General features: G+C 48.8%; 5 protein-coding genes across 5 annotated transcripts; 4 read left to right on the plus strand and 1 right to left on the minus strand.

Annotated features, from left to right (window-relative positions):
- Nucleotides 1–186: 186 nt before the first annotated feature.
- N7479_005573 (tyrosine--tRNA ligase TYS1) lies at nucleotides 187–1,716 on the minus strand (the record flags this gene model as incomplete). The annotated part of the gene is made up of 7 exons (XM_057253269.1): nucleotides 187–426; nucleotides 493–725; nucleotides 778–847; nucleotides 898–1,027; nucleotides 1,099–1,322; nucleotides 1,416–1,625; nucleotides 1,684–1,716. 7 exons carry the CDS (start codon nucleotides 1,714–1,716, stop codon nucleotides 187–189), a joined length of 1,140 nt encoding a protein of 379 aa, XP_057107131.1.
- Nucleotides 1,717–3,298: 1,582 nt separating this feature from the next.
- On the plus strand, nucleotides 3,299–7,381 carry N7479_005574 (phosphoribosylformylglycinamidine synthase; the record flags this gene model as incomplete). Its single annotated transcript, XM_057253270.1, has 1 exon — nucleotides 3,299–7,381. One exon carries the CDS (start codon nucleotides 3,299–3,301, stop codon nucleotides 7,379–7,381), a length of 4,083 nt encoding a protein of 1,360 aa, XP_057107132.1.
- A 2,033-nt stretch (nucleotides 7,382–9,414) lies between these two features.
- N7479_005575 (MFS transporter) lies at nucleotides 9,415–11,246 on the plus strand (the record flags this gene model as incomplete). Its single annotated transcript, XM_057253271.1, has 4 exons — nucleotides 9,415–9,874; nucleotides 9,927–10,530; nucleotides 10,597–10,928; nucleotides 10,981–11,246. The coding sequence occupies 4 exons, from the start codon at nucleotides 9,415–9,417 to the stop codon at nucleotides 11,244–11,246; spliced, it is 1,662 nt and encodes a 553-aa protein (XP_057107133.1).
- Nucleotides 11,247–11,940: 694 nt separating this feature from the next.
- Nucleotides 11,941–12,397, plus strand: N7479_005576 (TOM13-domain-containing protein; the record flags this gene model as incomplete). Its single annotated transcript, XM_057253272.1, has 2 exons — nucleotides 11,941–12,222; nucleotides 12,287–12,397. The coding sequence occupies 2 exons, from the start codon at nucleotides 11,941–11,943 to the stop codon at nucleotides 12,395–12,397; spliced, it is 393 nt and encodes a 130-aa protein (XP_057107134.1).
- Nucleotides 12,398–12,783: 386 nt separating this feature from the next.
- N7479_005577 (membrane insertase OXA1) lies at nucleotides 12,784–14,401 on the plus strand (the record flags this gene model as incomplete). Its single annotated transcript, XM_057253273.1, has 3 exons — nucleotides 12,784–12,873; nucleotides 12,932–13,669; nucleotides 13,724–14,401. The coding sequence occupies 3 exons, from the start codon at nucleotides 12,784–12,786 to the stop codon at nucleotides 14,399–14,401; spliced, it is 1,506 nt and encodes a 501-aa protein (XP_057107135.1).
- Nucleotides 14,402–14,627: the final 226 nt, after the last annotated feature.

A 14,627-nucleotide genomic window follows, 5' to 3' on the forward strand; every position in this document is an offset into this window, starting at 1 on the left:
TCTCAAAATGAAGTAGCCGTGAGCGTCCACGGGTGGTTTCGACCCGACTGAGAAACTCAAACGGTTGACCAATCCTTTTTGGACCAGGGCTTTGGATCCTGGATCAAAACGTAGGATGATTTCTTCTGTACGCGTAGAGAACTAGTCTTATTTGCGGTCTATTTTTTTTCCTTTTCACGCAAATATCTATTGCTCTGAAGCTTGAGCAGCTTCTTGCTCCGAAGGCTGGGCCGTCTCTTGCTTGGCACCGGGGAAGCGAGAGCCTCTGTCTTTAGGCTTCTTTACCTTCTTGTGCACAACCGGGGGTGGGTAGGCCTTCAATGTAACCTCCTGCCATTCAGCTGAGGCCTGATACGCCGCCTGGATAGGGGCCATAAGATCGACCATGGCGGCCGCGACAGCAGGCTTAAGCAGCTGTGGGGTCAACTATATAATATTGTTAGTAAGTAACGCAAGCCATTTGATATAAAAGAGGTAGGTATAGGCACATACAATATCAGCGCTGTAAGCATCGTGTAGCTGCTTCATATTGGTAAAGACCAAAGGCTCGGCGTCCTTGCGCTCAACGCGGAACTCTCCGTTGCCCTTGAGGACAGCTGCCGGCAATAGAATGTGTTCGACTAATGAAATCACGCCGTTGTCTGTAACGATCTTAGGAACACACTCTGCCTTCCGAATCTTCTTTGAGATGCTCTCAGCGGGGTCGAGAAGGTCGATTTTACTATCTGATCGGTTTTTAGCATATTGATAACTCATGATAAGAGGGGAGCGAAATACCTGGGCTATCACTAGAGCTCATTTTGCCGGAGGATAATGAGGCCATCATAGGATTCAGAAGATGGGCGCGCTAGATGTTGGTAAGCATCTGATAGTCAACATTGCAGAATGGAAACTTACAACACGGTATCCAAGTTTAGGGAGCCACTCCGTTGCGCTTACGAAAAGCTTCCTCTGGTCCACACCACCGAGCTGGGCATCGCAATTCAAATGTTCTTCATCGAGAACCTGGAGAACTGGGTACAACAGTCTGGCAAACGGTTAGTATATTGTGCAATCCATATAGGCCGAGCGAGATCAGGAGTGATCAGATATTCATACCCACTCAACGGAGCATTGCCGGACTGCTTGACAATCTCACTGCCCGCTTTCTTGGCTTGGCCTTCAGAGATCAAGGACGATAATTTGTACACATCAAATACATAGGCAGAGCTCTTCTGGTAAGAGCTACCGACAACAAACTCGAGCTTCTCAGTAGGAACCCCAACAGCCTGAAGGATGGCGGTAATAATGTTTCGGTAGTAGATACACCGATTCTCAACAAGCTCGAGGGGGGGCCTTCAACTGTTTATATCAAAGGATTGGTTAGATCGGGATCTGAAGGAGTCACTTCAAAAGATATGAAGGTATGCGCTTACGTTATCGAGGAATGCATGTACATCAGCAAGCAGAATCACAACATCACAGCCTGCGAGCAGCAACTGCGAAATCTTCAGCGCTGGCACAAAGTAGCCGATATGAGGGCGACCTGTAGTCGCCGTTCCCCAATAACATCTGGGATTGCGCCCACTCTTCAAGATATCCTCAATGATCTCTGGGTTGAGAAACTCGGCGAGGTTCGAACCAATCTGCAAGAAATCAGTGTCTGAAATCGGTGTGTGGGGACGGTTTGCATTGGGGTCTCACGAGATCGAATCTTGCTTGCGTCGCGGGATCCATGATTAATAGGCTGAAAAGCAGGAATTCAAGAAGAAAATGCAGAGAGAAAGAGAGAGAGAGAGAGAGAAGGACCAAGGACCAAGCCAATGCACAAAACAGAAGTCCTGAAGAGTGTAAAGAAAGAGATCTCGGCAGAAAGTGGGATGACTCAGACCCGCCTGAAAGTCTGTGGACCTATCCATGGGTTCCCCCTCTATCTCCGCTAATCTCCATCTACACTTGGGCAGAAGCCTCATGGTACTACATAGCTAATAGTTCTTCACATCCTAACAATTGCACATTGAGCTTCGCCTTATTCCTATATATTATTACACATCCGATATTCTCTGAGTTCTCTCTTTTAAACATTGGCATCGAAAACAAAATATCTACGTGTAATTTAAACTATATAACTAATTAAGTACCAAGTAGCTTAGATTTGGTATCAAATAGAGATAATTATCCCGAATACATACATACACTATCGAACCCTTGGACCCTATGCCCTGTTATATGATAGCACCGGAAACTCACCTTCCTAGAGATCAAATCATCCTTATCAACCTCAGGCCTACGTTCTACATCAAAACTTTGGGGGAGTAACAAGGGATTCATTTAGTCATGGGTTGCAAGAGGGATTAGAGATCTCATATCAGATTCCAAAGGTTATATGCTACTAAAAAACGTGGAAAAGACGTGTAGGTGTTCATACTTATCACGTCTCAAATATACATACCTATGTCAGCAAGCAGGTCGCACAAGCTACCGACTATTCTGATTGTTGGTAAGTAGTTATTTTGGTGCTTCCTGGTTGACTGTATAAAATATATCTATGCCTCTGAGATGTTCTGTTATTCTCATACAGTACATGGGCTACATAGATTAAGTAAAATAGGCCCAAGTACCAAAATTAGGATATGATGAGGAATATTCCAAAGCTGGTATATGAAACCATATTAGTATGTACTGTCTAAATTGTATCCAATAATCATAGGTTTGTTGCTCTGCTCATTTTCGGCGGTGATTCATGGAATTTTGATTCCATTCCATTCTGTTTTGTTGGACTGGAGACTCCTTAGATCACATATTTCTATAGATCCAACCAAATTCCATTGTTAGGCCCTGTGGTGATACCTTTGTGTTGAATATTGTACTGAGAGGATCCCCTGGGCTGATGTTCCTGTTGACTGTTTCCCAAGGCCCCCACCACTCTCCGGTCGGAGGCCCTCTTCATTTTCCTTTCAACACCTGTCAAATGACATGAAACAGGCGATTAACTGTCATATTTTATACATTGACAAGTTCTGTTAGACAGATGAATATATACATCACTATAAAAGAATTTTGCTGTCAAAGTTTAAATTTTGGTATCGACACGTGACCCAGCAAGATAAGCCACAACGGGTTTAGGGCGGGGGAGACTCATTTCTCTGACAAAAAAAAAAAGCGGCGATAGAGTCATTGCCGGCCTCTTCTAGCGATCTTCTCAAGTCCACTTGAGAGAGGCACTTGAGCCACTCAATCTCCTTTGATATCAGGAGAATCAATTTCTAATTCCTGTGTCATACTTGACTCATTGGGATAATCCCCAATTTGCTTCACAATGACTTCTACTGATACTTATTTGGCCATCCCGGGCTCCGTTGCCTTTTCCCGTTCCCGGGGTCATGCTATTGCTACAAGCATCGGTGTCCAAGACATCCGGGCCCAGTGGATTCACTATGTGCATACCACCCAACCCTTGGACGAGGCCCAGCGTGCGGTACTCGAACAATTGCTTCAGTACGGCGATATCACAGACGTTCCTCCTACCTTCGAATCTACCGACGGTCAATTCGATACCTTCTACGTTTTCCCACGAACCGGTACCGTCTCGCCATGGAGCTCCCAGGCAACGGGCATTTCGCACGTCTGTGGCCTACAACAGTACGTCAAGCGGATCGAGCGGGGTATGAAGATTTCTTGTCTTCGTAACAGTGCGGAGGACTATAAGCCAGAGTACATGGATGCGCTTCATGACCGGATGACTCAGATCATTGGCAAGGATGAGCCTGAGCTGAGCCTTATGTTCTCCGAGCACGCCCCCCAACCCCTCAAGACCATCTCCCTCCAGGGCGGTACCAAGTCCCCCAAGGAGATCCTTCAAGAGGCAAACACCGAGTTAGGCTTGGCCCTGGATGACTCGGAAATTGATTATCTGGCTGAGGCCTATGGTCCGAATGGCGCAATTGCCCGTGACCCTACTGATGTCGAACTCTTCATGTTCGCTCAGGTCAACTCAGAGCATTGCCGACACAAGCAGTTCAATGCTTCCTGGGTGATTGATGGCAAGCCCATGCCAAACAGTCTGTTTGCCATGATCCGCAACACACACAAGAAGCATCCCGAGCACACCATCAGTGCCTACAGTGACAATGCTGCCGTGCTGGAGGGACCCGAGGCCGCGTTCTGGGCCCCCGACCCAACAACCGGACAGTGGATGCACACCAAGGAAGTTGTGCACTTCCTGGCCAAGGTTGAAACTCACAACCACCCCACTGCTGTTTCACCTTACCCTGGTGCGGCTACAGGATCCGGCGGAGAGATCCGTGATGAGGGTGCTGTCGGTCGTGGCTCGCGCCCTAAGGCCGGTCTCTCCGGCTACTGTGTCTCAGATCTTTTGATTCCTGGCTTGAGGCAGCCATGGGAGCTCGATGTCGGCAAGCCAAACCACATTGCCAGCAGTTTGGATATCATGCTGGAGGCACCCATTGGCAGCGCCGCTTTCAACAACGAGTTCGGCCGTCCCTGCATTGGTGGATACTTCCGCACTCTGCTCACCGAGATTGACGTGGGAAATGGTGAAAAGGAAGTGCGAGGATACCACAAGCCCATCATGATCGCTGGTGGTGTTGGAACCGTTCGCCCTCAACATGCTATCAAGCACCCAGATGTTGTCAAGACCGGTGCTTTCCTTGTCGTTCTTGGTGGCCCTGCCATGCTTATTGGTCTGGGAGGAGGTGCTGCTTCCAGTATCGCTTCTGGTGAGGGATCTGCCGAGCTCGACTTTGCCAGTGTACAGAGAGGCAATGCCGAAGTTCAACGGAGAGCCCAAGAGGTTATCAACGCCTGTGTCGCCATGGGAGACAACAACCCTATCAAGTTCATCCACGATGTTGGTGCTGGTGGTTTGTCCAACGCCCTTCCTGAGCTGATCCATGACTCGGGCTTGGGAGCTACATTCGAGCTCCGTGAAATCGATAACACTGACCGTGGCATGAGCCCCATGCAAATTTGGTGCTGTGAAGCCCAAGAGCGTTACGTCATGGCCGTTGGCGAGGAGAGCATGAACAAGTTCACTGCTATCGCTCAGCGTGAGCGCTGTGGCTTCTCCGTTGTCGGTCGTGGCGGTGGTTCGTCCGAGGAGGAAAAGCGACTCATCCTCCTTGACCGAGAGTCCAAGGAGTACCCGGCCCCCATTGACCTTCCTCTGTCCGTGCTTTTCGGAAAGACCCCTCGCATGACCCGAACTGTCGATTCACGCAAGCTGAAGCTGCCCTCTGTGGATTCTAGCCTCAGCAAGTATCTTCCCTCTCTCACTTCGAAGACGGAGATTGTTAGTGAGGCTGTCAACAGAGTGCTGTCTCTGCCTGCAGTTGGCTCTAAGTCTTTCTTGATCACCATCGGTGACCGCACTGTCGGTGGCCTAACAGCCCGTGACCAAATGGTTGGCAAGTGGCAGACGCCCGTATCGGATGTCTCGGTCACTGCCACTTCCTTGGCCCAGGGTATCAAGACCGGTGAAGCCTTTGCGATGGGTGAAAAGCCTACTTTGGCTCTCATTTCCTCGGCTTCGTCTGCTCGCATGGCTGTTGCTGAGTCGCTTATGAACCTGGCTGCTTCCGATCTTGTCGATCGTCTCAGCCAAGTGAAGCTTTCTGCCAACTGGATGTCTGCCGGTAGCCACCCTGGCGAGGGCGCTGCTATTTATGAAGCCGTGGAGGCTGTCGGTCTGGACCTGTGCCCTAAGCTCGGTATCAGCATTCCCGTCGGCAAGGACTCTATGTCCATGAAGATGAAGTGGAAGGATGAGGCCTCGAATGAGGCTAAGGAGGTCACTGCCCCCATGTCCTGTGTCATCTCTGCCTTTGCGCCGGTTGGCGATTTCACCAAGACCTGGACCCCTGCTCTTCGTAGCTTCGAAGAAGTTGGAGAGACCGTCCTCATGTTTGTGGACCTTGCAGCTGGTTACAAAACGCTTGGTGGATCGGCTCTTGCTCAGGTCTTCAACGAAGTCGGATCCGAGTGCCCTGACATTCGCGACGTTGATCTTTTCCGGGACTTCTTCGATGCTACACAGCAACTTCAGGAAGCCGGAATTGTTTTGGCTTACCACGATCGCTCTGATGGTGGTCTTCTGACTACTCTCGCTGAAATGATGTTCGCCGGTCGCTGCGGTGTTGAGATCATGCTCGATAACATCTGTGCCTCTTTCAATACCAAGGATCTCATCGAATGCCTTTTCAACGAGGAGCTTGGTGCCGTCTTCCAGGTCCGCAAGGAGCACGAGATCCAGTTCCGCTCGGCCTTCGCCACTTGCGGTCCTCCTCCAGGTCTGATCTACAAGATTGGACGTGTCTCTCAACAGCCCAAGCAGAACCTTACTATTTACCACAAGGCCTCTTTGATCTACCGCAACACCCGTTCCAGCCTCCAGCAGACCTGGGCCAAGACCTCTTACCACATGCAGAAGATCCGTGACAACGCAGACTGCGCGGAGCAGGAGTATGCCAACATCCTTGATGACGCCAACCCCGGTCTCTCTTGGAACCCTACCTTCGACCCTAAGGACAAGGGCTTGCCCATGATGACTAGTCTTTCCCAATACTCCCCCTTCGCCAACAAGCCGCGTGTTGCCATCCTTCGTGAGCAGGGTGTTAACAGTCAAGCTGAGATGGCCTTTGCCTTCAACACCGCCGGTTTCTCCGCCGTCGATGTCCACATGACCGACATTCTCTCCGGCCGTGTGTCTCTCTCCAGCTTCGCCGGTCTCGCCGCCTGCGGTGGTTTCTCATACGGTGACGTCTTGGGTGCCGGCCAGGGCTGGGCCAAGTCCGTTCTGCTGCATGAGAACACCCGCAAGGAGTTCCAGGACTTCTTCGAGCGCCCGGATACTTTCGCACTCGGTGTCTGCAACGGCTGCCAGTTCCTCTCTCGTATCAAGGACTTGATTCCTGGCGCGAGTTACTGGCCCAGCTTCGAGCGCAACACCAGCGAGCAGTACGAAGGCCGTGTCTGCATGGCCCGCATCTCCGATCCCGACCCATCCCGCCCCAGTGTCTTCTTCCACGGTATGGACGGCACTTCGCTCCCTATTGCTGTTGCTCACGGCGAGGGTCGTGCCTCCTTCGCCGGCTCCCAGGGCATCTCGGCTTCCGACTTCGTTCGCGAGGGTCTTGCCCCCGTCCGATTCGTCGATAATGCTTCCCTCAAGCCTACTATGAAGTACCCCTTCAACCCTAACGGAAGTCCCGAGGGTATTGCCGGTGTGCGCAGTCCCGATGGTCGTGTTCTTGCTATCATGCCTCACCCCGAGCGTACCGTCATGAACGGTATTGCCAGTTGGTTGCCTCCCAATGCCGCGTCCTGGGGCGATATTGGTCCTTGGGGACGTGTCTTCTACAGCGCCAGACGCTGGGTTGGTTAGAATGTTTAGTTCTTTTTTACGAATCTTTTTTTAACCCATTTTGTTTCGCCTATTTATCCCGAGGTCTTGTCCATATTATATTCTCTTCTTGATACTGGAGTTGGAAAAGAAATGTCAAAATGACCTCTCAAATCAGTATATACCAAAATTGATATTATTTCCATTTGAATTGAAATCCAGTCCACGGGTACCTTGGATTTGGTTATGTCTTGTAATCCTAAGCCTCCTTATAGTCAATATAGGGGCATCGGCAGATAAAGCTCTTCAGACATGTTTTTTCTTTATATTTTCTATCCAAACAATTTTATGATATCCGTGCTTTAAAACCCACTCCCGCCATGGCCAGGGAGTGGGTCAATCTATATGCTTAACGTGTGGACGTATACATTCTATGATTTCAACGACCTTTCCTGGGTACGTGCTATATACATACTGGAGGAGATTTTCAACTGCCTCCTCTCTCATTTTGTCAATCAAAATTCTCAATATAAAAAAAAACACACTAGATACTAGGACAACATCTAGCATTTGTAATTCCGATGCTGTGCTATTAGTATCAAGTACACGAGATTGTAAAGACATCAACGAGCATTTTAATATGGGGATAGGGGTAAAACCAGATAAGGAGTATCTTGTTAAACATTCCGAAACAACCCCAGAAAGCACATATTTCCACTAATTCTGGGGCAAGGTATGTACATCTGATTTGAATGCTTCTATCTTTGATATAGACAACACATACAAAAGATACTTCACCTCGCCTCATAGATACACGTTGGGTTAGACGTGATCCACCCATTGTAATTAGCAATGCTACTGGTGGACTGCAAATTCCAGGTCTGAGGCAAAGGATCTAGAACAAGATAGAAAATGATATGGCAAATCGAGACCCACCTGGTCCAAGGTTCCCAATAAGGAAATCCATCTTAACTTCCAAATCCGGTAATATGTCCCGAACTATACAGGATTGAAGTGGAATGCAAAAATGGATGTTGTATATGTTACATGTTGTACTTTGCAATGATATTGACCCACTACGGCCCACCATGTCACCTGAAACAGACCTTGTATACATCCACCTCGTGGTGACATTATAATCTCCCCTGAGCGGAGCTGGTCAATATTTTTCTGGGGTCATGAATTCCCCAGTAGACACAAGTATGGGTACATATACACACCTTTGATTTATTTAATCTAATCTAACCTACTCTGTACAATATTACTAGTTAAGATGACTCTCATCTCATAAGTCCAAGCCAAATTAGGCCTCCATATATTGCTATCTCCTTGATTGAGCTTCTCATGCGTGGTTGTCACAGCCAGACCCGCTTTTGGGTGATGCCAAGCTGGAACTCGGGAAAGTGCCTTGAACAAGATACGCAGGTATATACAAATCCATGTAAAAGATAAAAGCTCTTAGGTGATAGCGTATACTCAGCTGCTCTTGCTCCTCTTGCTCATTAATAATATTCTTGATCGACACATAAAATAGCGCATTTTCTATGAAAGTAGTACGTACTCTCCATAAGGAAAGACCAACCTTGGAGAGTCCCCTTACCGATGTCTTAAATGGGTAAAGCTACATACTTATTTAGGTCTAGTATCTTGCTAATGGAATAACATAGCACACAACCCTTTTTTTTTCCCCTCGAAATGAGGCATCAGAAATCAAGATGGCGATAAAAGCCAAGGCGCCATCGTAGCATATTGCCTAATAAGGCTAGCGCCACCATTCCATATCAGGCAATCTGGGTGCGGGCCGATATCAAAAGCTTCCCTCTTGTAGAAGAATGTATGAACATGTGGTTCTCGTTCCTTATTGCTTCTTCTTTTTCGTTATGACCCACTCTCGGTGCCGAATTTTATTGGGGATGACTTATAAAAGAATGGCCTTCCCCAGGGATCGAAACAGTTGTATGACCACACGTTGCCACAGCTGCACAGTACATCTATAACTATAACTGCAACTACAACACTTCATACTCTCATCTGGGTACAGCCCTACAGTACTCATCAGTCTGATATCTTTCAACATGGAGACTTCTCGATCAGATCAAACCCATACAAATGCGACTATGCCGACAGCCTCCGTTGGGCGTGGCGAACTAGGCTTAAGCCATGCGCAAACCCATGTACAACCCGATGATTACCTCGATCTCCCGATCCGCGAAGTCAACGATAGCGCCGATTTACGTGAATATCTCACCGAGACGAGGACAGGTGAAATCATCAAGCCGGTTAAGTCCAATGCTACTGGCAAAATCGAGGACTGGAAGATGGTGACCTTCACCATCGACGATCCCGAGAACCCCAAGAACTGGTCGAAGGCATACAAGTGGTACTGTACCATGGTGGTCGCCTTCACCTGCTTTGTCGTCGCATTCTGCAGTAGTGTCATCACAGCCGACGTTGAGGGACCCATGGAGGAATTCGGCGTCGGTCGTGAAGTCAGTTTGCTTGTTATCACGGTTTTCGTTATTGGATTTGGTCTTGGTAAGTAACCCACACATTGGATGTGCTTTTTATAGCTCTAACCTTATTTTAGGCCCCATGGTCTTTGCTCCAATGTCAGAGATCTTCGGACGTCGACCTGTCTACGCTTCGACCCTTGCACTCGCTGTTATCTTTGTCATCCCGTGTGCTGTTTCCAAGAACATTGGAACTCTCATCGTCTGCCGTTTGATCGACGGAATCGCCTTCAGTGCCCCCATGACTTTGGTTGGTGGTACTCTGGCCGATTTGTGGAAAAGCGAGGAGCGTGGTGTCCCAATGGCAGCATTCAGCGCTGCTCCCTTCATTGGTCCAGCCATCGGCCCACTTGCTGGTGGATTCCTGGCTGACAACTGTGGTTGGCGCTGGCTTTACTGGCTCCAGCTTATTCTCTCCTTTGTGGCCTGGATCATGATCAGCTTTACTGTCCCTGAGACCTACGCACCAATTTTGCTGAAGAAGCGAGCCCAGAAGCTTCGCAAGTCCGAGAACGACGACAAGTTTACCACCGAAACCGAGCTCGACCCTCGCCCCATGGGTGAGAAGTTGCGCATCTTCCTTTTCCGTCCCTTCCAGCTTCTGTTCCTCGAGCCCATTGTCTTGTTCATCTCTCTCTACATGTCGGTCATTTATGGCTTGCTGTACATGTTCTTCGTTGCGTAAGTTATCAACATCTTGTATCACATCTTGTATCAACACAGACCAGACACTAACTATATTTCTAGCTACCCAATTGTTTACCAGGGTGGTAAGGGATGGAGTGCGTCCAACACCGGCCTCATGTTTATTCCTCTGGCCATTGGTGTGGTTCTGAGCGCATGCTGTGCTCCTTTTGTCAACAAGCACTATCTCAAGATGTCTGCGGCATGCGGTGGCAAGCCCCCAGCCGAAAAGCGCCTGATTCCCATGATGTGGGCTTGCTGGTGTGTTCCCTCTGGTCTTTTCATCTTCGCTTGGACCTCATACCCCCATATCCACTGGATGGGACCGGCAATGGGAGGCTTCCTGATTGGATTCGGTATTATCTTGCTCTACAACTCTGCCAACAACTACCTTGGTATGTATAAAACCCCATTTTTGATTTGTGCCATTGCTAACTATTTCTCCAGTTGATACCTACCAGCACCAAGCAGCATCTGCTCTCGCAGCCAAGACCTTCATCCGCTCTATCTGGGGTGCCTGCACTGTTCTCTTCACAGAGCAAATGTACGAGCGTCTGGGCGACCAGTGGGCCAGCTCGCTTCTTGCATTCATCGGCTTGGCTTGCTGCGCCATTCCATACGTATTCTACTTCAAGGGAGCGTCCATTCGTCGTTTCTCGAGATTCGCCTTCCATGACGATGAGGAGAACGCTACCAAGCCTGTCAAGGCATAAATTGTTGCCGAGCTTGATCTTGGGAAACTTCATTAGAAAGAGGAGGTAATTTTTTTCAGCTTATGCAGCATTATGAAAATTTTTTTGCTGGTATGACTGATGTGAAAAAGTACATTCATGGATACATGACATTGGCACGGCGTCTTGTGATATCCATTGCATATTGCATATATAATCGAACTTGAAACATATTGATAGTTTTTAATACAAAAGTTATTCAAAGTTATTCTACGCACATTTTATTATGACAGTACGTACTTTTTTGAGCAGACAGAAGTCGCTTTGATCTAATGGGGTGGTTTATACATGAGAGACATTCCTACAAAGTAAGGTACGAGCAGGTTGGTAGTTGTCAATAGGAAACATGTAGTTAGTCTTGATAGATTGCATAACAGTACTGGGATTTATATTGTACAAACATCGGTTTGATCCGGCCATTTCTCTTGGATAAATAGAAGCATTGAAAATTATTGAAAATTAGAAGTACAGGGGCTAAGTAGGTGTCTATGTCTATGGCGCTGCACCTGTACAGCATGCTGACATAATCAACCTGATGCCGCGGGCTCATCAGGACCATCATATCAACTTGGGCCTCTTTGAATTTGCCTTTTTTTCGAGATCAAGGGTCAACACCAACTCCGACTCCGCTATTTAAAGACAAAATAAATCTACTCGGTCTTTTCAAGTCCTAATAATGGCCTCCGACGCCGCCTCTGTCTCGCCCGCCGAGCTCTACGACTCTGCCATGACCGTCCCCTCCGACTCAGAGAACTACTCCGCGAACCATGAGATGTCTTCCTCCGGGCAGTCAGCCGCAAGCTCACCCATGATACTTTACACGCCGCCAAGTATCTGGGGTCTTGTGCGTGGAGCGGCCATCAACCTCTTCCTCCCCTTTGTCAATGGCCTCATGCTAGGCTTTGGAGAGCTGTTCGCGCACGAAGCTGCTTTCCGACTTGGATGGTCCAACACTAAGGTATGGAATGCCAGATGAGCTCATATCGATCCTGATGACTGACTACCTACTCTCCAATATATAGATCTTCCCTAACTACCGCCGCTCACATGCAGTGGGCCCGGGTGTTGAAATGCGGGAGCTTCCTTCGGAGCGGAGACGTCCTGGACTGAGGGACAGTGCTTCTCTGGAATAAGCGATTGATGTTTCTTCTGCTGTTTGAGCCGTTCAATAATTACTGCATTTACGCGGGACACAAAACCAAAGCATGTGATTTGGGATCGATACCTGGCTTTCTGTGCACACTTGAATTTAGTGGTTGTACATAGACCTGTTGGCTCAGGGGGACGGCGTTTGGCGAATTAGGATTCACGTTTTGCAACCAGCTTTTGTTACAATATTAGAGTAGCCAAGTGAATCCATACATGCATTTTCACATTTCCATTTTCAAGTCTCCCGTACCTGACCCATAGCCGTGATCCGGGGGTATTTACCGCCCGGGCAGAAAAAGTCGCGCCGAAAGGCAGGGAAACAACTCTTCCGTATTGGTTATCCCCCCATCCCTAATTATCTCAAACCACAATGATGGGATCTGTTGGCCTGAAAGGGTCCGGCGCAGCCGCTGCATTCGCACGCCAGAGGATGACCGCCATGTCCCGGTCCTCTCGACCTGTTTGTTCTCCCGTTGACTCGAATCTCTAAAAACATCTAAATTGACTTGGCTTTGCAGATGTCCACCTTGCGGTCACAAAGTCTGCGGTTTCCTAGCCAGCGGGGCCAATTGAAGTCAGCACTATCCGGAAGTGCTCCCTGGCGCATGACACCAGTTGTTCTCGGCCCGGCTGCAGTCCGATTCAATTCCACCTCCTCCGACAGAGCACTCCCCGAATTTGCTTTAGATGGCACCCTGAAAAATGCAGTCAACATAAATGATATTACCACGATTCCGGAGTCCATGGGATACCTTAAGCAGCTCGGCCTAGACTTTGGCTGGGGCTTCACGTCAACAATGCAATGGCTTATCGAGCACACTCACATCTGGACCGGCTTGCCATGGTGGGCTAGTATTGTGGCTGTCGGTATTGTTACTCGTATAGCGATGCTGCGGCCAGTCATTAGCGCATCCGAGAATGCAGCAAGAATGACCAACGCGAAACCCAAGAGTGACCCCCTCCGGCAAAAAATGATCACTGCCACGAACGAAGGGAACCAGCAAGATGCCCAGATCGCAAGGGCCCAACTCAAGGAGATCAACGACGAGTTCGGCATTAAGGCATGGAAGAGTTTTGTTCCCATGTTGCAAATTCCACTTGGTTTCGGATGTTTCCGAGTCGTGCGAGCAATGACTTCGTTGCCGGTGCCGGCCCTGGCCGCGGAATCAGCGGGATGGATCAAGGATCTGACTGTTGCTGATCCCACTTACATTTTGCCCATGATGGCTGCGGGAACGCTGTGTCTATCTCTGAGGGTAAGTTGGTCTTGTGCGGTCTACTACAACTGTGATATTAACTAAAGACAACAGAAAGGTGGTGAATCCGGCGCAATGCCCTTGATGCAAAGCGAAGCAGGAAAGTATATCATTTATGGTTTCCCTGTCATGTCTTTTGCCTTCATGGCATTCATGCCGAGTGCCCTGCAGCTCTACTTTGTGGCAACCGGTCTTTTCGGTCTGGGTCAGACTTACCTGATCAACTCGGAGAGCTTCCGGAAGAGGCTGTCCCTGTCGATCGCTCAGAAGCCATCTACTGGACCTAAGTACTCCGCAGTCACCCAAAACACAACAAGCAAGGGGCTTCGCTCTCTGCTGGAACGACTTGAGCGGGAAAAAGCCGCGCAAGAGAAAGCACGCCTCGAGGGCACTGGAGCATATGCGCCGGAAGAAGGGAAAGTCAGCTTCATTGACCGCATTTACAAGAAATTCGGCACAGTCGGCTCCGGCGTCTCTAAATCGCTCTCAGAAACCCTCGGAACTGGAACAGTCGAGCAACGTCTTGCCAAGGACCGCAAGAAGCGCGCAGATGAATACGAGCAACAGCGAAAAGACGAGGATGACCTCATCCGGAGAGAGCGTAACGAAGCTCGCCGCAGGGAGCACATGCAAACCCTGGAGAACGAAAGGACCAAGGCGAGCAATTCTTTGAAGAATAGCCAGGCGGCTGGTCGCAAAACTAGCGGGCGGCGTGGCTCTCGCCGTGCTTGATCGGCGTGTGTTTATACAATCTGTAAAATATGGCGCAGTGGCATTTGCATTGTTTTTTTGTGATTAGAAGAGTAGAATTTAGTTCAACCACAATCTCCATTTGGCTATGTACAATTCTCGAATTGAAACTTGCATCATTCATCTTGCTATATCATAGGATAAAAACTCGAAGAGCTAGAAAATGGAGATTCCAGAACAAATTATATTTACACTCATGGCCATGGAC

The sequence above is a fragment of the Penicillium vulpinum genome (genome assembly GCF_028829585.1).
Source record: "Penicillium vulpinum strain IBT 29486 chromosome Unknown utg000003l_segment0_segment0, whole genome shotgun sequence".
In the NCBI taxonomy this organism is placed as follows: Eukaryota; Fungi; Ascomycota; class Eurotiomycetes; order Eurotiales; family Aspergillaceae; genus Penicillium; species Penicillium vulpinum.